Below are 22,412 nucleotides of genomic sequence, written 5' to 3' on the forward strand. Positions count from 1 at the left end.
ATACAGGGGTTTGTGTCAGGCTTCCTGATGGGAGGGACTGGGGACTGGTACCTGCCCACTGGTGATTTTTGTGCCTATGGTGGTGGGGGTGGGGGTGCTTTTTCTCTGGGTATGAACAGCGGAGGCTGTGTGACTCCAAGGACTTTAGGCAGTCTGTTTGATGATGGGTGGGGCTGTGTTCCTACCCTGTTTTTTTGTTTGGCCTAGGGCTTCTCAGCCCTGATGAGTGGCACCAGATTTTTCTAAAACTGCACCCTTCAGGGAGCTCACATCAATAAGTATTCCCTGGGACCTCCTCCTCCAATGCCCTGTCCCCATAGCAAGCTTTACCTGCCCCCTGCTTTCCCAGGAGACTCTCTAAGAACTGCAGGTAGATCTGACCCAGTATGGAGTCCCTGGTCTTGCCCAGTGGGTTAAGGATCCTGTGTTGCTGTCTTAAGCTGCAGTGTAGGTCACAGATGTGGCTCAGATCTGGTGTGGCTGTGGCTGTGGCTGTGGCTGTGGTGTAGGCTGTCAGGTGCAGCTCTGATGTGACCCTTAGCCCATGAACTTCCATATGACGCAGGTGCAGCTGTAAAAAAAGAAAAGAAAAAATGTCCTTTCTGTTTACATTACAGTTTCTGAGGCTGTGACAACACAAGGTCAAAGCATTAGCTTGCTATGGAATTTTAGACAACCAATTCTATATGCTCTTTTAAAAATTATTTTCATCAGGTGATACCCTAATACTTACTCAGAAGATAATTTAGAGATATGGCTTGTTTAGATTATTGTTTAGAGAGGAGGATGGCAGATGGTGAGGTTATAAAGTATCTTAGGAATCAAAATTCTGACAAATCAGAGTATGTAGTAAGGAAAACCTGTATTGGAAATCCAATTTTTGTGCAATAAAAAGATACTGGATCACAGAAACTTTGAATGTTTATTTTATAGAAGCCTTTTATTATTCTTTTGGCTGAGTTGGGGACACCTTAGAGATAATACAGTGGTGAGTGGGTTTTTTTAAGAAGATTGCTTATCTCTTATTACTGGACACTTGTTTCAATTAACAGTTTCTTAGGGTCTATTATATATACTGTTTATGGTCTAACTGGCTACCTCCTGTGTGCCACGGAGAAAGGAAACAAGGCAACTGGACTTTGACAGCTTCACCAGACCCCCTTCTCTGACTTTGATACTTCTGGCAGGAAAATGAACTGAGCTAAGGAATACCTTTTCAAGGCTAGAGACCCCTAGGAGGGTAGGGTTAATTGGTAGTAAATGTTTATTTGGCCTTCTGATAACCACCATAAGCAAGGGATGGAGTTTATTTGGCATTATGAAGGCAAGAGCTCTAGTACACTGAAAGGATTTAGGCTTCATCCATCTATCTACTGTTTGGCACTTTTGTTATTTCCTCCCAAGGGATGCTTGCCTTTCTCTGCAGGTTACATGGGAAGTTAGAGAGGCTGGAAAAGCAATTTTCTCTTCCTCTCCTTCTTAACCATTTCCCCTAATCCTGAGACAAAAGATCCTTGCTTTGTCCTTGGCTGGGGTGGGAGAATGGGGTGGTTCTAGTTAACCTCTAAGGTGGCCCTCCCTCACTCCAGTACACTAAGGGAAAGTTCATTTTAACAAAAAGCTAATTAAAGATTGAGAGAGCCCTTTAAAAATGAACTATAGTTTACTTTGATTAAAAAATTCAGGTTGACTTTATGGACTGTATCATGTCAGTCTGGACTTCCTCTAATAGGGTGTTTATCTGTTGAAAGTAACAACACAGAAATGACATATTTCAGTTTGGTGAGTAGTAGTTCTCTCTTGAGCCTATGTCAAATACAGTTCTAACTGATTAAGTTAGCTTTTCTTCCATGGTATTACCATGTTATTATCATGGTAAGAATACTGTTTTACAAAAAGATACTGAAATAAAACAGATGTTAATCTTGAAAATGTCATTTTAGTTTATATATATATTTTTTTTTTTGTGAAAGGCTTATCCAGTGTGTCTAAGACTCTTTTAGGTGGAGGACCACTCAAATCCTTCTGACTAATGCTTCCTCTAAATTCTCTTTTATACTGGACTCTCCAGTGGGTGTTATTTTCCCTCCTATGACACAGCTTCTCCTTATGTGTAATCATTTCTGTCTTGGAGGAGGATATAATGACCAAGCAGAACAGCCTTGGTTACCAACTAGGTTATTTATAGATGAGTTATTCCTATGTCCCTTAAAGTTATACAGTCAGGTTTCAGAGCAGCAATTCATTGCAAAATGTTATGAAAGATGATGCTGAGGCAGCAAATTATAACCTTTTATCTTTTAAAAAAGCAGTAAGCATTAAGCTTTTGTTATTACAAAGTTACAATGAATAAGAAATTTTAATAGAATTCTAAAAAAATCTTATACCTATTTTTACTATGAAAACACATCCTGAATTGTTTTTTCTTAATTAAAACACAAAAAAGATTCTAGTTGTAGTAATGGGGGCAGTTTGGTTACTTAAAAAAATTAAACGACGTAGTGCACTTGGATAATAACAGTGATGGTGAGAGTGCAGGAAAACAAGCACTCTTGCATACTGCTAATCATGCCACCTTTCTGAGAACCATTTGTGTCAACAGCCTTGGACTCTGTATTCTCTGACCCATATGAGTTAAGCACTATTATTTCATTTTACTGATGAAGAAACTTAAATTCAGAGACTAAGTAACTTCCCAAGGACATATGACATTAGCAGTGGAGCTGTGCTTCAAACTCAGTTACCTAATTCAAAGTTTATATTTAACCCTACCCCCCACAAACTTTACTCAGTAACATGGGGTTTAGAAAGTATTCCTACAATAAAATAAAATGTAGCAATTTAACATGCTGTTGTATAGGAATATATAAGGATACAAACACATGCTTACAAAACTATAAATAGCAAAATTAAGATCTTAATCTTAAGAATAATATGATCTTAATTTTATTAAAAATACATAAATTTATAAATACACATGACAAGACATAGAGACGCACAATTAAAGGGACTGGTATGATTACAAGTAATTTATTTTCTCCATTTTGTTTATCTGTCTTTCCTAAATGTTCTACCTTTGTATTAAAAATTGTCTTTTTTAAAGATGTTCAATCTCAGATCTCAAACTGTGCATCTGCAGTTTAAAGATACAACCTGCTTTTATTTAAAAAGATACACGAAAATGAAAGATAATTTTAAAATAGATCACCACAATTCTCTAGTAGTCCACTTTGATTTCTTCTTACTTTAAGCCTAAAAATTCTAATTTATTAAGGTTTTTATGTTAGAACCATACAGCTAAAGGAAAGAGCTATACAGAAATTAGGCAGAGGGAAAGCAAGAACCCCTAGAGCTCCTTTTAACTGGTCTGTCATCTCTAGTGAGAATGGCATTACTCCATGCTTGAATTCTCACTTTGCCTAAATTTTACACTTTAACAATAAACCAGAATATGGTCCAAATCAGAGACTGTTGTTAGTGAATAAAATTATCAAGAACTCACATTTATTTATTGATAAAGATAAGAATGGGAAAAACAAAGACTTATTAACTTTCCCATGTTGATCTTCATTAGTAAAACTACTCAGCATGTTTGTTCAGCCTGCAACTTCTTTCCATATGACTTACAAGGTGTTATTACAACGGGAATGAAACTCACTGAGCAATGCGACTGACTGAGGAAGAGCCAGTTCACACAGAGAGTAGCCTCCAGGTCCATCCTAGCTGAGAGAATATTCTTGTTAGATTTTTTGAAAAGCCCTGAGAGGAAGGAAGAGACATTAGTAAGAATTTCCCTCAGATAACACATTTTAGTTTAAATAAATCCTACTCAATTATGTTCCCCAAATATCATATATGAGTAATTCAGAATGGAAGTTGGGATCCTTGCTTTTTCAAGAAAATTTTTTTTTCTTTTCTGCCAAACTTCACACTGTTATAACACAAACACACATAGTTAATGGATAGGCAGTTTTCCTCCTACTTTCTGGTTAAGTACTGGTTCAGTTCTAGTTCAAAGACTACAGAGTTGTCTCAACTCTCATATGTCCTTTCTACAAGTTAAAGTACCGACTGTATATAGGACCTTGAATTTTTTTCTAAGTGTTATATGCATATCAGAGATAATTTTGAGAAAGTATCAGAAATTCCAGTGAAGATAAAAAGACCCACAATCTCACTACTCTGAAAAAACTCCATTATTAATAGCACATATTTTTCTTGAACTTATCGCAATCAGCATATTAAGGGTCCTGAATAGTCAGAAAGAAAACAATTTATTTTTGTTTCAAATGATGTTTCTCAAATTTCTTTGACATGAATCCTTATAACATCTATTAATAACCTCAAGGACTCGGGATCTGAGGAACATATTTTATGAGAACACATTTAATGCATCATTGCTTAGGATCTTTACATATACTAGTAATCCAGAGTTAAACTCAGAAAAGCTCACCCCTCTACCTAAACTCACACACAACTAAAGCTGAATACTTTAGTGATTGAATATTTATTTCAAGAAAGCAGCACACATGGGTGCTTTTATTGTACATAAGTTGTATCTCAAAAAATAATTTAAAAAAAGAAACTAATATGCTTGTGTTTCAGGATTAGTGAGTAACTTCATGAACATGAGATCAAAGCAATAAAATGACAGTTTCAAGGAATACTTTATGGTGCTCATTCCTCCCCAAAAGAGAGGATACATTTTTAGTTACCATGTCTCCCAGATTTATATCACACAGTTTTACCTCTTTACCTTTTCCTTTCAATTGTTCTGGCAATGCTTACAAATTAATCTACTTAAGTCCTCCTATGGTACAAAAGAGTGAATGCATATTCCAAGGTGGAAACGAACAGCTGCAGTCATAGTCCAAAAGAGTCCATCATAAGTACAGTATTCTTTTAAACTTCATGTTTTTCATAACATATACATGAGAGAAAGTATTTTAAAAATGCAAAGATTAAGAATTTTAATCCCAAATCTTTAAGAATAACTGATATATAAAAAATATGTTGTACTTCTACCTGTGACTTTCTATGCCCCAAACAAAATATCTCTGTTCTATTGTTACTATCTATCTTTTTCTAGAAGTAAAAACTAGCAAGGTTGATACAAGTGCTAAATACAAGTGCTCCATGCCTAAGACATGCATACCTCCTAAAGTTGACACATGAAAAGATGACCTCATTTGTTGTCACAGATGGATTATACCAACTAAATGAATAACAATGACCACTTTTAGTTTATCTCCTGGTTCTTTGAGACTTTTTTTAATCACTCACACGAATAAAATACAAATATAAAAGGAGATGACATTTTATACATAAATTATTTATTAAACTACTATACTACTTAAAACATCACTCTTCAAAGAGGCCACAAAATTATAGCATTCTAAAATTTTACGTAGAACTCTTCAAGGGTAAGCTATTTTTTTTTTTTTTTTCAGTTGGCGTGTACAAAGTTTAGCAACAAGAGGATATTTCTATAGAAACTTGCAGTTGGTTAAGACTCAGTTTCTGTTCATGCTATGTAGAGCATCCACGATGGTTTTATTATACTCTGCAATCTGCTTTGTCACATTTTTCATAATTGGCTGGTAATCACTCTCTTGACTCTTGGTTGCTATAACTAATTACATGAGTTAAGGGGAAACACTGTCAAAACAAATACTAATCTAATTTTGTGACTCAGAAAGGAACCAAACTGTACTATTGTTTTTCTTATTGAAAACTGAAGATGGCATAGAAAAAGCACAACTAGAATAGTTTAATAAAACAATATTTTAACAGATTAAGCATCAACTGAAACCTAAAAGGCCTGCCAAAACTCATTTCAAAAAAGTTCACCTACAGTATAAAATCTTTTTTATAGTTAATATGTTATCATCTAAATCTTAATCTGGTTATAGAACAATTCAATATTCAGAAGAACTATGTCCTTTAGAGTATCATGAGGAATTTCAGGCAGGCCACTAGATTTCACTCCGTTTCAAAATCACCTGTTTTATGCTACATAAAACCAGAGCTGTGGACTTTAGTATACTGTGAAGAGGAGCCTTTTGCTTTTAAAATAAGTTGCACAACCACTGGGAATAGAGCCCTTAATGCATCTCATCTGGAGGTAAGCTGGGGTCCATGATGCTCTGAGCTGACACTCAGTAGTATCCTAGAGGAGAACCTATGCAACCACTGAGTCAGGATCTAGTTCTCCAAGCAAATATGTCCTTGAATAGGTCAAAGAAAGGAGTAGGAAACAATTTTTGAGGAAATGTTTTCTACAACTCCACAACACTTGTCCTCAGCAGTTGCTTCCTTCTATGATCACACAAAAAGATAAACAAGAAGATTGGATATAAATGCCATCTTGGTAGAAATAAGATGGGTCATCAGTACAATATTAGTAGATGAATTTGAATTGGCTGAAATACAGATGACAAAGGTCAAACTTCTCCTGACACTACATGGTTTTTCTTTCCCTTTACTGCCCAGATATCCAAGGTACAGCTTCTTAATAACAATAATTATACATACATACATATATATATGCATATACATATACATGGCTACATATAATTCTCCCAACAACTCTGCAGAAGGGAAATATTAACTGTACCTGAGACGATAAAATTGAAGTTGAAGTTTCAACAACTTACTTATAAGTAGTAGAGTCAATTATTTTTTTTGGCTATGCTTGCAATATATGGAAGTTCCCAGGCCAGGGATTGAACCCATTCAGTGACCCAAGCCATAGCAATGACAATACTGGATCCTTAACCTGTTGCACCACAAGAAAACACCCTAGAGTCAATATTTAAAATTAGACCTCATGACTCTAAAACCTGTGCACTTAGTGACTATGCTGCACTATGGCTTCTTATAGTCTGCCTTCTATTAGTTACTCTGGTTCACACACACACACACATTCCCTATTGTAGAATGGAAACTAAGTCTTATTCATTTATTTCCCATATAGGTTAGCCAGTGTTTTGTACAAATTAGGTATTTGATGCTGAATTTTATTTCAGTCTTTAAAGAAGTTCTGAGAAAAAAAATCATTCAGTCAAGTTCAATTGCAGTTTTTTAAAGGATACATTCTTTCATGACAAAATTATTTTGCTCATGGTGTTGCCACTTCCTCTCCAAATTTGTAAGCTAAAAACACAAAAGAATAATGTTAACTAGTGCCCAAATTCAGAATAATTATATACCTCTTTAAGAGGATAAAAAACACATAATTTTAAATCCTTTCAATCCCAGCATTTTATTGAGATAGTCATAATAGATAAAAAAGAAATTTAGAAAAGATTAAACAACAGTAAATACAATAATAAATTCAATGCTAAATTCGACAACAGGTTTACTCTGTTTAATTGGAAAACGTTTAAAATATTTATTATACCAATGAACATGCCAACTGAAAGACAATTTATGGTTTTTCCTCCTCCTAAAAGAATTTACAAAAGAAGAATGGGACGTGATGGGACTCTTTCCTTGAAATCTGAAGGTCTAATGCCACAAATGTGCTATATATTCTAACACTTTCAAAGGTTCAGCTATATAGGAGAAACTTCCTTATTTCCAGGGCTAAATTTCCTGTCTAATTCCACAAGCTGTGATAAGAGCAGAGCTGCAGTGTGAAGATTATAAGAGGGCTGGTAAAAAGCTGGCACTGTTACAATAATTTCTGCATCAACAGGAAGCTAATGTGGATATTATATTGATGGTTGCTTCCTCCAAAGACAATTTTACTGTTATAGAATTAAATTGTTTTTCTGATTTAATTAACCTTGTAACTCTGGGTTACGGTCTTTCTTTTTTAAGATGCACATAGATTTTCTTCCTAAGCAAAGGAAAGTCTGAAAAATGAAACAGTAAAATAATGTTCTGCCTGAACATTTCCAAGAAGTAATCATCATTTTAAAAATCTGATAATTGAAGCAGCATTATTAATACCATTTCTTTCTATTCTCATGTTAAAATTATTTTCAGAGCATAAGTTCAGTCTTAATGTAGCATCCATCCCATTGTTTCCTCCAAAGAAATAAATCTAGATATTAGGATGAATCATAACTAATTAATTATGTGAACTGTATGTGCTTGCTGTGAGTTAACGCTACCAAATCAGATCTAGCTTCCCCTGATAGAACCTTCAAGTTAAGATGAAGTTAAGGAAGCAGTCAGCACTTTTTGACAATAAATCTCTAATAACCTTTTGCAAAGTCAAGTGCCAAATTTTTCCTCTTTGTTTCATACAAAGAGGTGGCCTTCTTATAATTCAGCAGACCTCTTAAGTGCTACATGAATAATGCTATAAAAGTAACACTATGTCAGATGGTCAAATTCCATCTATATTATACATTTATTTCAGTGACTTGCCTTTAAACGTCTAAGGATGTTATGAAGTACACATCTGTTGTTTTCTTACAGCTTATTTTAGAACTCTATAATGAGTTCTTTATGTATTTTGGATATTAACCCCTTATAAGATATATAATTTGCAAATATTTTCACCCATCCGTACGTTGCTTTTTGTTTTGTTGATTCTTTCATTGCTGTGTAGAAACTTTTTAGTTTGATATGGACCCACTTGTTTACTTTTGTCTCTGCTCCTTGTGCTTCTGGTGTTACAATAAGCAACTCACTGCCAAGACTAATGTCAAGGAGCTTTTCCCCTATGTTTTCTTCTAGGAATTTTATAATTTGTCCAATATAAATATGTTTAAATGATTTCAAATAAATAACAACTCAAAAAAGGTCTATTATGTAAAATTATTTATAGATGTCAAAAGCCAAGTTTTTGAGAAAATAACTGCAAAATATAGGGAGACCAGGATTTGAATCAAGTAGTTGGGATTCACAAAAGGCAACAAATAATACAGAGAAGCATTATAAAGTGTGGTTTACATTACAAATTCCTGTGTATGGGGTTAAGAATAAGATTAGCACTTAATGTGGAAATAAACAAGGTAGCCACTGACTGGCTCTAAGAATTGTTTTTGTCAAATCTTTTCCTCTTTAAATCATCTATTCAGTGGAAGAGGAGGGGCAATAATCCATATAAAATATCAATATTTTTTCCTATGTACTATAAGACAATGGTCTCATAAATTTTTTCTTAGGTTTCTTCTCCAGTATCCACCCCCGCTATAAATAGACTATGATAATTTTGCTACTTTCAAGTCTACCTCTAGTCTTGTATATTATGAAGTAGAGACAGAGTAACTGACTAATAAATTTGAATTCTATAAATTAGTGACGTCTAAGCTTTTAGCACTTGTGGCAAATGCTGATGAAAGTCTACACCTTTCAAGAAGAATGTAAGGTTTATCTTTTTTAAAAAAAAATGGCACATGCATATATTGAAATGGCTGATGTCATAAAAATATCATCCAAAAAAACGCCTGAAAACATTTAAGCAAGAAAATGCTTAAAGACTATATGCATTGAATGATATCATCATTTGTAAAAATAATATAATTAATAAGGGTGTATAAATGCAAAAGAAAAAAGTTCATAAGGATAGTATACCAAAATGTTAATGATGGCTGTCTGTAACAGTCATATCACCACATAAAGAAAAGGAAGAAAAAATTTTAACGCACTTAGTGTTAATATAGTTGCAAATTGCTAATACAGACTAATTGCTAATAATTATATGTCAGAATGACCAATCTTTATCAGACCATGATTACTGATTTTGTATATGATACACATGCTGAAGATCTCAGACCTTGTTTAGGTAATTATCAACAGGATGAGTGATAGGAAAAGGGGCTTGCTTATTTGTACATCCTATGTAAATAATCAGAGATGTAAATAAAGAAGTTCAAGAGTAAGACCATGCTTTATAACATTATTTGCACAGTTTTAAAATGAGAAATAATCTAAATGTCCAACAATTTGGAATTGGTTCAATAAAATATGCTATATCCATATAGTCAAATATTATATAAAGTTATATTTTTTAAAAAGCTACTGACAAGGGAAAGTACTCACAGTGTATAGCTAATGATGAAAAACAAGTTTCCAAAAAGAGGTACAATATGGGACCATGTTGATAAATACACAGAAATAAATGTGTACTTATGTATATGTATAAAGTGAGTATACCTATAACTTATACATATAGACTACAAGTATCTATGAACATAAAGAAAGAATTATCTCTTCTGAGTGGTGGGATATTAGTCATTATGGCTTACTTTCATTTGTGGCATTTATGTCTTAGCAAAGTTTCTGCTTTAGAAACACTTTACTTTTCACCTCCATATGCCATGGGAAGCGGCCCTAGAAAAGGCAAAAAGACAAAAAAAAAAAAAAAAAAAAAAAAAAAAAAAAAAAAAATGAAGGGTTTTAAAAGCTACTGCTAATGACTATGCCCAGAACAGTGCCTAGCATAGAGTTGGACTTTGCTAAGGGCTTATAGAAGGCAGAAAAGGAGTAAAAGAATAGGAGAGATAACTTGAAAATAGAAATGAATATCAGTCTTTTTTTTTCTTTTTACCTGAGAATGTGTCTCATTTTCTTGTAATTGTGTTTTTAGCGTCTCATATTCTACATTTAGTTTCTCCATTATTTTTTTAAAGGCATTTCTGCGGGTTGATAATACTGTTCTTTCCTGATGTAATTTCTAGATAGATCCAAACGGAAGTAAATAATAGGCTTGTTGCAAGTATCTAGTAAACCAATATAAACTGCATTTGACTTAAATAATTTCAATACTATTGTGATAAAATTCTACCAAGGCTATACTCTGAAACTTGCTTATAAAAATATCCTTTTAACTATAAATTAGTATTAACTATATCAATAATAACTAGGACTGCCATATGTGTTCATACTCCACCAAATTTACTTTAAGTTAATGTAAATGGCAACAAAGAGCCACTGATAAGTCTTAAGTAAGAAAATATCATAATCAAATTTGCATCTAACAAAATTTTATTTGTTGAAGTACTCTATCCTTTGCTTTTCAGTTTTTGTATTTTGTTTGAAACTCTGAATTCCTACTGTATATATAAACATTTTTATTTTTTCTTAGCTTAAAAATCAAACAACTTAAACTAATTTAAACTTGTATTATTAAATTTAATCAAGAAACAAATTTCATAAGACGGTTACCATTTACCTTTTTCTTTTCTTCACCTGCTGATTTTAAAGATGGCAAATCATTATATGTCTCCAGATCACTTATCATTTGCTTAATTTTGCTTTTTAGAGATTGTTGTTCTTCAGTCATTTTACTTTCCAGAAGCTCCATTTTCTGCAGATCCAACTGTAGACGCTGACTATCTAAAATGCAGGAAAATTCAAGACCATAATTAGTCAAAACCTTATTCCTAGAGATTCCGTTGCGGCTCAGCGGTAACGAATCTGATTGTATCCAGGAATATGTGGGTGTTTGATCCCTGGCCCTGCTCAGTGGGTTAAGGATCTGGTGTTGCCATGAGCTGTGGTGTAGGTCAAAGGTGCAGCTGAGATCTGGCATTGCTGTGGCTCTGACACAGGCCAGCAGCTATGGCTCTGATTTGATCCCTAGCCTGGGAACTACCATATGCCATGGGTGTGGGCCTATAAGGCAAAAACAAACAAACAAACAAACAAAAAACCCCAAATCTTATTCCTTTCATGAAAGGAAATGCAAACATTAAAAATCATGTTTTACAAAAGGATCAACACCAGAAACATGTTTTCACTGCAACCAATTAGACAGTACAAAGATAAATTTTAGAAAATTACTCAGACCCCAGATAACCAACATAACCTGATGTATATTAGTCACATTTGTCTGCATGTTCACAAACATACAAGAACACACATAGTTCTTTTTTCTTACTTAATAATATAATATATATTAGGAGATAAAGACCCATTATTTTTAATATGAGCATGACATATATACAGTTATGTGGAGGAAAAAGCGGTAATGAAACATTATATATTTGAGGAAAACTTTATAATTACATATACAGTCAGTTCTTATTATTCATGGTAGTTATATTCTGTAAAGTTACTGTAAACAAAGAGTTATCAAATACTAAACTCCTAGAGGAAATACAGGGTTAGGTTGCTCTGAGCCTCTGATTACAATATTTTTATCAATAGACTAATACATAACCTTGTTTCAGGTATATTTCTCTTTATGTCTTACTTAATACACGTTGTTTATTTTTTAACACTGAACTCAAGGCCAGCTTATGACTGAACAGAGCCTATCTAGCAGATATATCTTCTCTGTTACACACATCACAGCCTTGGGCTTACGAACACTAGCCAACACTTCAGCACTATACTTGGGGGCCATTTTAAATAGCTAAATCACCAACAAAAAGAACAAAAATGTGGTTTTTAAAAGTGCCATTAAATAATATACCACGAAAAGGATACTTGTTTATAGTATAAAAACTAAAGCAAGAATGAACAGTGTTGTCTTATTCAATTTCTGCTAGGAACTCAAGCATTCAAATTTTTTACCTTTGCATGTGTCCACAAATGATCATGAACTTGCTGTAAATATGAGTTTGGGTTTACAAATTAATTTTAGTGATAAGGCAAATTTACAAATACAGAATCCATTAATGCACACGAGTGTGTATGCGTGTGTGTGTGTGTGTATCTCATTCTTTCTTTCAAAGGTATTGAGCATTTACTATGTGCCAGGTGCCAAGAATATAATGGAAATAAACAGAAACATTGTTTTCACTCAAGGAGCTATATTCTAGAGGTTAAATTAGGAAATTAAATAAGCTTTACAGCAAACTGGATAACTACTATGAAAAGAGTAATCTAGCGTATCACAGAGTATGTGATTTTGTACAAAAGAATTCTCTAAAGACATACCTTTTAACTAAGGTCTTAAGAATTAGGAATCAACCAAACAGAAAAAAGTGAGTGTTCCAAAGTAAATAGTCAATATGTACAAAAAGGTCTGGAGCAAATATCAGAAGTTCAGTATGACTAGAAGCCAAAGTTCAGACTGGATGGTGGTGGGAGATAAAACTGAAAAAATCAGGATTTCAGTTCATGAAGGGCTTTTTAAGTAAAGATAGGGAGTTGAGACTTTATGCTAAGGGCTATGGCATGTCGTCAATGAGTTTTAAATCAGAGAGTGACATAATTAAATTTTAGAAAATTCACTCTGGTTGCAATGTGGACAATTAATAGGAATAGCATACTATGTACAGAAAGACCAGTTAAGTGTTGATTCAGTTATCTAGGCAAGAAATCTTAGACTGATGAGGATTTTTTTTTCATTAAACAATATTTATTAAATGCTTTTTCTGTGCCAGGAAAATAGACCTGTGGATTTGGCAATGAACAAAGAACTTATATTCCAATGGAAGAAGACTGTATATATAAGATATAGTTATGTCAAATAAAAATAAAGAAAGAAATAATGCAGGAAAGATCTGTAGGGACTCAAGAAATAGGGATTTGGGTTAGGAATGTTTATATTAACCCTGTTTGGGGTTCAAAGCACTTCTTAGATCCATACAATTAAGTTTTTCATCAAATTGAGGAAATCTTCAGCCATTATTCAACTATCTTCTCTTTCCCATTCTCTGTCCCTTCTCTCCTTCTGGGACTCTAATTACTCTTGATATTGTCCCACAGGTCATTTAGGCTCTGTTCATTATGTTTTCTTCTTCAGATTAGATAATTTCTATTGATTTATCTTTAAATTCACTGATTTTTTTTTCTGCTGCCTCCAATCTTCTGTTAGGGTCAGTGAATTTTTCATTTTAGTTATATCTGCAACTCTAGAAATTTTCATTTGGTTCTTTTTTGTAATTTCCATTGCTCTGTGAGATTCTCCATCTGTTCATTTATTCTGTTGGAATTTTTCCTCAAGTCCTTAGGTATGTTTATAAACTTTTAAAGTCCTTTTCTTTTCATTTCAACTTCTGGATTGGATTATCTCATGTTCTGTGTACAGTGACTGCTTTTCCCCCTTGACTCACATTTTATTCTTTCTTCACATTTAGTAAATTTTTATAGTATAATGGACACTTCAAATGATATGTCGTATAAACTCTGTATTCTTCTGTGCTTATTTGAAGAGTGTTGATTTATGTTATAAATGAGCAATAAACTTTGCTGAACTAAATAAAACTAAATTTTTCTCCTTAGAAGCATCTGAAATCTCTGTACTCAGTTCTTTTAACTTCTAGCTGCTGCATTTTCCTAGGTTCCATAAAGTCTACTCAATGCATACATATTTCAGTAGGCAGATTAGGATTTGGCTTGAGTTTATACATGGGTTTTTGACATTCTTTCTTACCAGAATGTCTCTCCTATACAGGGCAGGCAATCAGTAAATTGATTTCTTCATATAAGACATAGCAAATTTTACTTGGAATTAAATTTTATTATCTGTATAGAGTCTCTAATGGAAACTAAAATAAAAAGCTATCAAACCTTCCTCTGCTACCAGAAAGATGTACTCGAAAGATGACAATATAATAAAAGTATCATGTTCAAGAATTGTGTGACTCTTCTACTTATGAATATAACAAAAGTCACATAGAGTATAAAATACCAAATAGTAAAAGAAAAAAGCTGCAAAAAACTTTCATTTAAGAAAGGAGGTTGTTACCAATCAAATTTGTTTTCAGTTCATATAATTAAATGCGAGTATTTCCTTTTGTCCCTTTAAGGAGCCTTAAGACGCAACACAATGACTTACATGTCATTTTTAAAGACTTAATATGGACTTATATGTTGTAAACAGGGCTTGTTTTATTGGATTAATATCTCTACTAGTGTTGGAAATAGTTAAGATGACAATCAAAGTGCTGAATCAAAATCACTAGGGCTTATGGTGTTTCAATGCTCTAAATAGGAAATGTACTTTGTATATTTTGGCTGTTAGGTGAAAAAATTATATAAATCTAACCACAGTTTAATTTAAAGATATATTAGGAAAATACATTTAAAAAGTACATGTACTGCTTTTCCTAGAGAAAAGGAGAAAATGATTGGTTGGTATAGGGTAAAGTTTATCTTCCTTTAACAGCAGGTCCCCATAAAAAGCTAAAAGCTTCACCAAGAGAAGAGACAGGAAGAGGATGCAGACTAGTTCCTTCTGATATGCTATGAAGTTGCAAAGTTTACCAAGCAGTGTGTACATAGTAGCAAAATCTCAGAAGGAACCACTTTGACCTGGGGAAATGTTCCTGAAATATTCTGCCATCAGCGTATTTGTTTATTCCCTGGAGTTTCCGTTCCAAAAATATAAATAAAAACTATTGCTGACAGGTTCCTTGCCTCTTTACTCATGTAGTTTATCAGTGTTTCTTAATCTTTTTTTTTTTCATTATTGTCCCCCTAAGGAGGCTTCTGTGAACTATTGTTTTCCCAATCACCTCCTCCAGTGATTTTTTCATATTACAGATGTATATCTGTTTATGAACAGTGACCCTTTTGAGGGCTACAGACCATTACAGTGTCTGAGATTTTTGTTTGCCCTCCTCCCAAGGAATAATTTTGCCCCCTTGGAAGTGATATTTCCCCATTAAGAAGAATAAAGTACACATAAGAAAGTCAGGTGAGTTCCAGTTATAATTTCAAGGGCCAAAGGGAGGCAATTCACAAAAGGGAAATGTAAAATTAGAGATGAATAAGAGTATTGTAAATCTCTTACGGTGATTTTCATATACAAGAAATGTCTTGTGGAGGGTGGTGTTAAAGATAGAGAGGACAAATAGTTTATATGCTTGGCTTAAATTAATACTTAAAATAACTGAGTAAATGAAATTAATTGTAGTGATTAGAGAATTCAAACTTCAATAAGGGAAACTTCCAGTAAAATTCTTATCATAGTAACAAACTAGATTTTTATGTCCACTGAAGCCAATTCTCATTCTTTTTCAAGTTTACATCTCTGGGAGAAAATATAATGACTAGCTTTTAAGAAGAAATGCAGCAAATAGAAATTATCATACTAAGTGAAGTCAGAAAGAGAAAGACAAATACCATGGAATCTAAAATATGGCACAAATGAACCTATGTACAAAACAGAGACAGACTCACAGACATGGAGAACAGACCTGAGGTTCCCAAGGGGGAGGAGGGAATGAGTGGGATGGACTGGAAATCTGGGGTTAGTAGATGCAAATTATTACATTTAGAGTGGATAAACAATGAGGTCCACTCTGTAGCACAGGGAACTATATCCAATATCTTAGGATAGACCATGATGAAGGAAAACGAAGTCCTAATTATTGAATTCATTTGCTGGTATTGATAATTTACCCTAAAAAAATGTATATTTATTGAAAGGAATTATATGAAGCTTGCTTAAAGGAGGTAATGGCTTGCTGAATTAATATCAACCATAGACAAATGAAAAACTTAAAACTATGGTCTAAAAGACATAACAGAAGTTTCTCAGATGAGGTAATTAAACATAAAATTCTTTAGCTTATAAAATAAAGATGTAAAAATACTCATTGTTGCTTACATCCAAAAGAACTTAAAATAGGATTTGCACACTTGTGTTCACTGCAGAATGATTCATAATAGTCTAGAGGTGAAAACAACATAAAGGTCCTTCAACAAATCAATGAATAATGAAAATGGCTATGTACATACTATGGAGGATTATTCAGCCTTTGAAAAGGAAACCCTGTCATATGTTATCATATATATGTCATATGTTATCATATATAACATAGATGAACCTTGAGGACAATATGAAAAGTGAACTGAACTAGTCACAAAAAGACAAATGCTGCATGATTCCACTTATCTGAGGTATCTAAAGTGGTTACAAAGTAGAGTGTGGTTAGCAGAGGCTTAGGAGGAGAAGGAAAGAGGGAGTTTTTCAGTGGGTATAAATTTCAGTTTTGTAAGATTAATATGTTCTAAAGATCTGTTGCATAATAACGTCAAGATAGTTAACACTGCTATACCATATACTTACAGATGGTTAGGATGGTAAACTTTATGTTACATGTTTTTTATCACAATTAACAAATACTCATAGACTGTAGTAGGTATAAACCAAATTTAAAATTACCTCCTCTAATTACCTCTAGAGTTCATGTTCTATAGTTTTATTTGTATATCTGAATTGTATGCCAAGTATTCGGATGTACAAATAAAACTATAGAAAACAAACTCTAAACAAATCTGGGCAGATAAAGTATACTTAAATATATACAGTAACAATTGTCCATCTATATTATATGTGGCTGGCATTACATTTTTTTGGACAGTGCTACTCTAGTCTTATGTTGGACATAATGGCTGAAACTAATTATAATTAAAATATTACCACCTCTAGAATACCTCTCCTAGCTACCCAAGACCAGGGGGGATATGAGCCCTATCATTTCCATTGCTCTTTATGCTTCTATCACAGCACTGTTGCATTTTATTTCAGCTGTTTGTCATTCCACCAGATTCAAAGTTTCTTGAGGAAAGAGACTGGATTTTTTTTTTTTTTCTGCACCCATGGCACATGGAAGTTCCCAGGCCAGGGAGAGAATCCACACCACAGCAGCAACTGAAGCCGCTGCAGTGGCAATGCTGAGCCACATGGGAACTCTTGGATTTTTTTTTTTTTTAATCTCTATATACTTAGGAATAGCAAAGGCATAGAGAAAATATTCAATAAAAATTAAATGAATGAGTTGTATAAGTTGCTTGTATATTTTAGAGATTAAGCCCTTGGTCTTGTCAGCTGCATCATTTGAAACTATTTTCTCCCATTCTGTAAGTTGTCTTCTTGTTTTCTTTTTGGTTTCCTTTGCTATGCAAACACTTGTCAAAAAAGCCAACAACCCAGTTGAAAAATGGGCAAAAGATGTGAAGAGACATTTCTCCAAGGAAGATATACAGATGGCCAACAAACACATGAAAAAATGCTCAACATCACTGATTATTAGAGAAATGCAAATCAAAACTACCATGAGATACCACCTCACACCAGTCAGAATGGCCATCATTAATAAGTCCACAAAGAACAAATGCTGGAGAGGAACCCTCCTCCACTGTTGGTGGGAATGTAACGTGGTACAACCACTATGGAGAACTGTATGGAGGTACCTTAGAAAACTATACATAGAACTACCATATGACCCAGCAATCCCACTCTTGGGCATTTATCCAGATAAAACTTTCCTTAAAAAAGACACAGGCACCCACATGTTCATTGCAGCACTATTCACAATAACCAAGACATGGAAACAACCTAAATGTCCATCGACAGATGAATGGATTAAGAAGATGTGGTATATATACACAATGGAATACTATTTGGCCATAAAAAAGAACAAAATAATGTCATTTGCAGCAACATGGATGGAACTAGAGACTATCATACTGAGTGAAATGAGTCAGAAAGACAAAGACAAATACCATATGATATCACTTATATCTGGAATTGAACAGATGGCACAAATGAAACTTTCCACAGAAAAGAAAATCATGGACTTAGAGGAATAGACTTGTGGTTGCCAAGGGGGTGGGGGAGGGAGTGGGATGGACTGGGAGCTTGGGGTTAATAGATGCAGACTATTGCCTTTGGAATGGATAAGCAATGAGATCCTACTGTGTAGCACTGGGAACTATGTCTGGTCACTTATGATGGATCATGATAATGTGTGAAAAAAGAATGTATACATGTATGTGTAACTGGGTCAACATGCTGTACAGTAGAAAACTGACAGAACACTGTAAACCAGGTATAATGGAAAAAAATAAAAGCCATTATATATAAAAAAATAAATATATATCAATGAATTAAAAAAATTAAATGAATGAGAATTTCCCAAGGAATTACTCTTAAGTTGATATGACAAGTTACACAAAATTCTAAGCCTATGACTTACTGTAGCAACAGGCAACAGTAAATTATATCCTCAATTTTCAAAAGAAAATAAAAGAGAATAACATTATATTTTAAAGGTTTCACTTTGTTAAAGAAAAAAAGCATATTAAAATCTAGGTTGTTTTCTCACCTGAAGTCAGATTCCGAGCTGTACTTTGTGATTTCTGCATTTCAGTAGATTTAAAATTGAGATCATCCTGCATCATCTTTAGCTCTTGATTAGTGATAGAGGATATCTGTTTCATACGATTTATATTCTGTATTTGCAGAGAAATAAAAATGGAAAAAAATTCCACTGATTTAACTTTCCAATACAAGTCTTTAAAATGATGCTAAAAAGTTGGATGTTTTGAAAGGGTATTTTTTAAACATATATCATTCATTATACATATTTTATAAAAGAATACAGAGAGATTTAAAATCAGGTTTTCTCAATAAGGAGGAGCTAAATTAAAATTCAGATTGTTTCTTTTACATTTACTTTATTTCACTGTAGAAAAAAATCAATTATACTATTTTAGGAACTCACTGGATTCTTGTGTTTTGTGTTTTTTTTTGTGGTTTTTTTTTTTTTTTTTTTTTTTTTTTTTTGCTTTTTAGGGCCACACTTGTGTCATATGGAAGTTCCCAGGCTAGGGTTTGAATCAGCAACGGGGGAATCCCAGCTGCAACTTCGACCTACACCACAGGTAACGGCATTCTCAACCCACGGTAACCAGATTCTCAACCCACTGAGCAACGCCAGGGATTGAACCAGCATCCTCATGGATACTAGTTGGATTCATAACCCACAGAATTCCACAATGGAAACTTCCTCACTTAAAATACTGAAAGGAGACCATGCATTTTTCCTCCTATGATACCACATATTAATAGCTGCTCAATAAATATTTTTTGATGAATCAAGATACTCAGTAGGTATCCTGTACTCTTACATAACAATGAGTTGCAGCTTTGCTTTGTTTTGTTTTGTTTGCTTTTTTAAGGCCATACCTGCAGTATATGGAAGTTCCTGGGCTAGGAGCCTCAGCTGGAACTGCAGTTGCCCGCCTATGCCACAGCCACAGCGACATGGTATCTGAGCTACATCTGCGACCTACACCACAGCTTACAACAATGCTGGATGCTCAACCCCCTGAGCAAGGCTAGGGATCAAACCCACATGCTCATGACACTAGTCACGTTCGTTAGCACTGAGCTACAACAGGAACTCTAAGTTGCAGTTTTTGAGTTGCATTTAGAAAGGTAATCACAGTAAAAATAATGAAGACACCAAGACAGGCACAAGGTACTTACTCGACTAGAGTGCTCCAAAAGTGCAACAATGTTAGCTTCTATCTGTACCTTCCTTTCCAGTTCCTGATTCTTAGTTTCCTCAAAAGTCTCCATAAAAGCTGATGATTGAAAAATATGATGAGAGACTACTACTGATTAGTTAAAGACTATATAAACTCTGATTTGTAGGTCTGAAGAGTACATTTTAGAAATTCAAAGTAAATTTTATTTTATTTACTTTTTGTCTTTTTAGGGCCGCACCATTGGCATATGGAGGTTGCCAGGCTAGGGGTCTAATCGGAGCTCTAGCCACCAGCCTACGCCAGAGCCACAGCAACCAGATCTGAGCCGAGTCTGCGACCTACATACACCACAGCTCACGGCGATGCTGGAGCCTTAACCCACTGAGGGAGGCCAGGGATGGAACCCGCAACCTCATGGTTCATGGATTTGTTTCCACTGCTCCACAACGGGAACTCCTCAAAGCAAATTTCAAATTACCACTTTAATTTTTTATTAACCCAAAGGTAATTAAATTATTCAATAAGAATATTTCTACATACTTTCAAACTTTTAAAGTTTAACTGTTATGTCAATACAAGTAAACTAAAAATTTATAAATACAGGCCCAGAAGTAACAGTTGATAAAATGGAGATCAGAATAAATCCTATGTTTTTACACTAGGATCTCCTTGTTACATCTGCCATTATTACCATTAGCCACTAATTTTACTTCTGAAATTATTACTAATTACCTTTTTTACTTAAAAATGAGTATTTTACCTATAATTCTGAATAATCTCAACTAAATAAGTTTAGTAACTTATACAGAATTAGTACATAATTTGTTCTAATTTATATTCAAAGTATTTTATGGATCTTCTAAAAATTAACTTAAAATAACTTTATTATTAGTATGAAACAATAAATTAATTTTGAGATAATTTTGGTACTTGTTGAGATTTTTAAAGAAATCTTGAGATATTGTTAAACCAGAGTTGGAAATTGCTGTTTTAGAACATGCTTCTATGAAGGTAACAACTGACATTAGACCTATAAAATGTCAGATTCTAGAAAAATGATAATTTTAAAAGGAAACCAGTAATAGTTTATATAGTCAATTTTGATAAATTTCTGAATGCACAACATAAGTGAAGATCTACTTACAAAGTCAAATTTAGATTTTTTTTTCAGGTTTTTTTGAAAAAGTGAATGAGAAGCTATAACAGCAGGCTACTAAAGTTTCAGTTAGTGATAGAAGCAAGTAACAAAATCAGAGGTAAAGGCTAATAAATAATAAGTATTATGAAAAGCTACAAAAAAGTGAAAGATGTTAAAGTTGAACATAGTGAAGCATGTAATAGAGAATATTCAATATTCAATCACGTGTTCTACAGACTCTCTAGTCAGACTATAAATGTAAATTTTAGCTTTAGAATCTTATCTCTGATGTACAAACAGTCATATACGTACATATACACATACAAAATATTTCTAGAATTCTCTACCCATCCCTAAACTATGCTATATATTTAGTAACACTTCAAGGCAAATTCTTTGGATGTCCACACTTCTGCACTTTTGCATCTTCCCAAAATGAGATTTCTGCTTTAGTACAAATGAACAGCTGAGACTATAACATTTTCACATATAAAATATTATCACTTACTGTCCATATTTTCCTCCCTTTTTTTTAGCTCCTTATACTTCTGATTCATTTCACCTATAAGAGATTAAAAATATATATATAACACTGATTTGAAAAACTCCAAAGGAGATCCTGCTGAATAGCATTGAGAACTATGTCTAGATACTCATGTTGCAACAGAAGAAAGGATGGGGGAAAAAATGTAATTGTAATGTATACATGTAAGGATAACCTGACCCCCTTGCTGTACAGTGGGAAAATAAAAAAAAAATATTAAAAAAAAAGAAAGAAAATTGGGTCCAGATCTGTTTAGGTTAAAAAAAAAAAAGAAAAAGAAAAACTCCAGATATAGTGCTCTAAGTTAGAAATATCTCTTAGGCTATCTATATACCACTAGTCATTAAATACCGAATATTTTCAATTACATGAACTTACAGAGTCTTTTAAAACAGTTTTACATACATATATTTGACTATTTGGAAAGAAAAATCTTCTGAATGGGCTTTCCAATTTTTTTAATCTCAGTTCCAACAGGAAGATATTCAGCCTACGCATGAACACACTGGTGATAGAACATAAACTCTCCCAAAAGCTTATTTCATCTCTGACTAGCTCACAACAGAAAACAAGATGGCAGGGTTACTTCCGTCA

General features: G+C 33.6%; 1 protein-coding gene and 1 non-coding gene across 4 annotated transcripts in view; one reads left to right on the forward strand and one right to left on the reverse strand.

The window, feature by feature from the left end:
* On the forward strand, positions 706 to 802 carry MIR9832 (microRNA 9832). The gene has a single exon (NR_128519.1). It is a non-coding gene; the product is annotated as a microRNA 9832 (primary transcript).
* Positions 2,934 to 22,412, reverse strand: part of IFT74 (intraflagellar transport 74) — an 89,383-nt gene continuing 69,904 nt past the window's right edge. For 2 of the 3 annotated variants that reach the window (XM_005654488.3, XM_001926143.5), the window contains exons 14-20: positions 21,783 to 21,836; positions 20,135 to 20,232; positions 18,969 to 19,095; positions 11,132 to 11,295; positions 10,508 to 10,633; positions 7,095 to 7,155; positions 2,934 to 5,632 (exon numbers count right to left, since the gene is read on the reverse strand). In XM_005654488.3, coding sequence (XP_005654545.1) covers positions 5,514 to 5,632; positions 7,095 to 7,155; positions 10,508 to 10,633; positions 11,132 to 11,295; positions 18,969 to 19,095; positions 20,135 to 20,232; positions 21,783 to 21,836 — 749 coding nt within the window. In that variant the 3' untranslated portion in view covers positions 2,934 to 5,513. The remainder of the gene's footprint in view (positions 5,633 to 7,094; positions 7,156 to 10,507; positions 10,634 to 11,131; positions 11,296 to 18,968; positions 19,096 to 20,134; positions 20,233 to 21,782; positions 21,837 to 22,412) is intronic. The other variant, XM_013986009.2, reaches the window with a different exon arrangement.

The sequence above is a fragment of the Sus scrofa genome, chromosome 1 (genome assembly GCF_000003025.6).
Source record: "Sus scrofa isolate TJ Tabasco breed Duroc chromosome 1, Sscrofa11.1, whole genome shotgun sequence".
Taxonomy (NCBI): Eukaryota; Metazoa; Chordata; class Mammalia; order Artiodactyla; family Suidae; genus Sus; species Sus scrofa.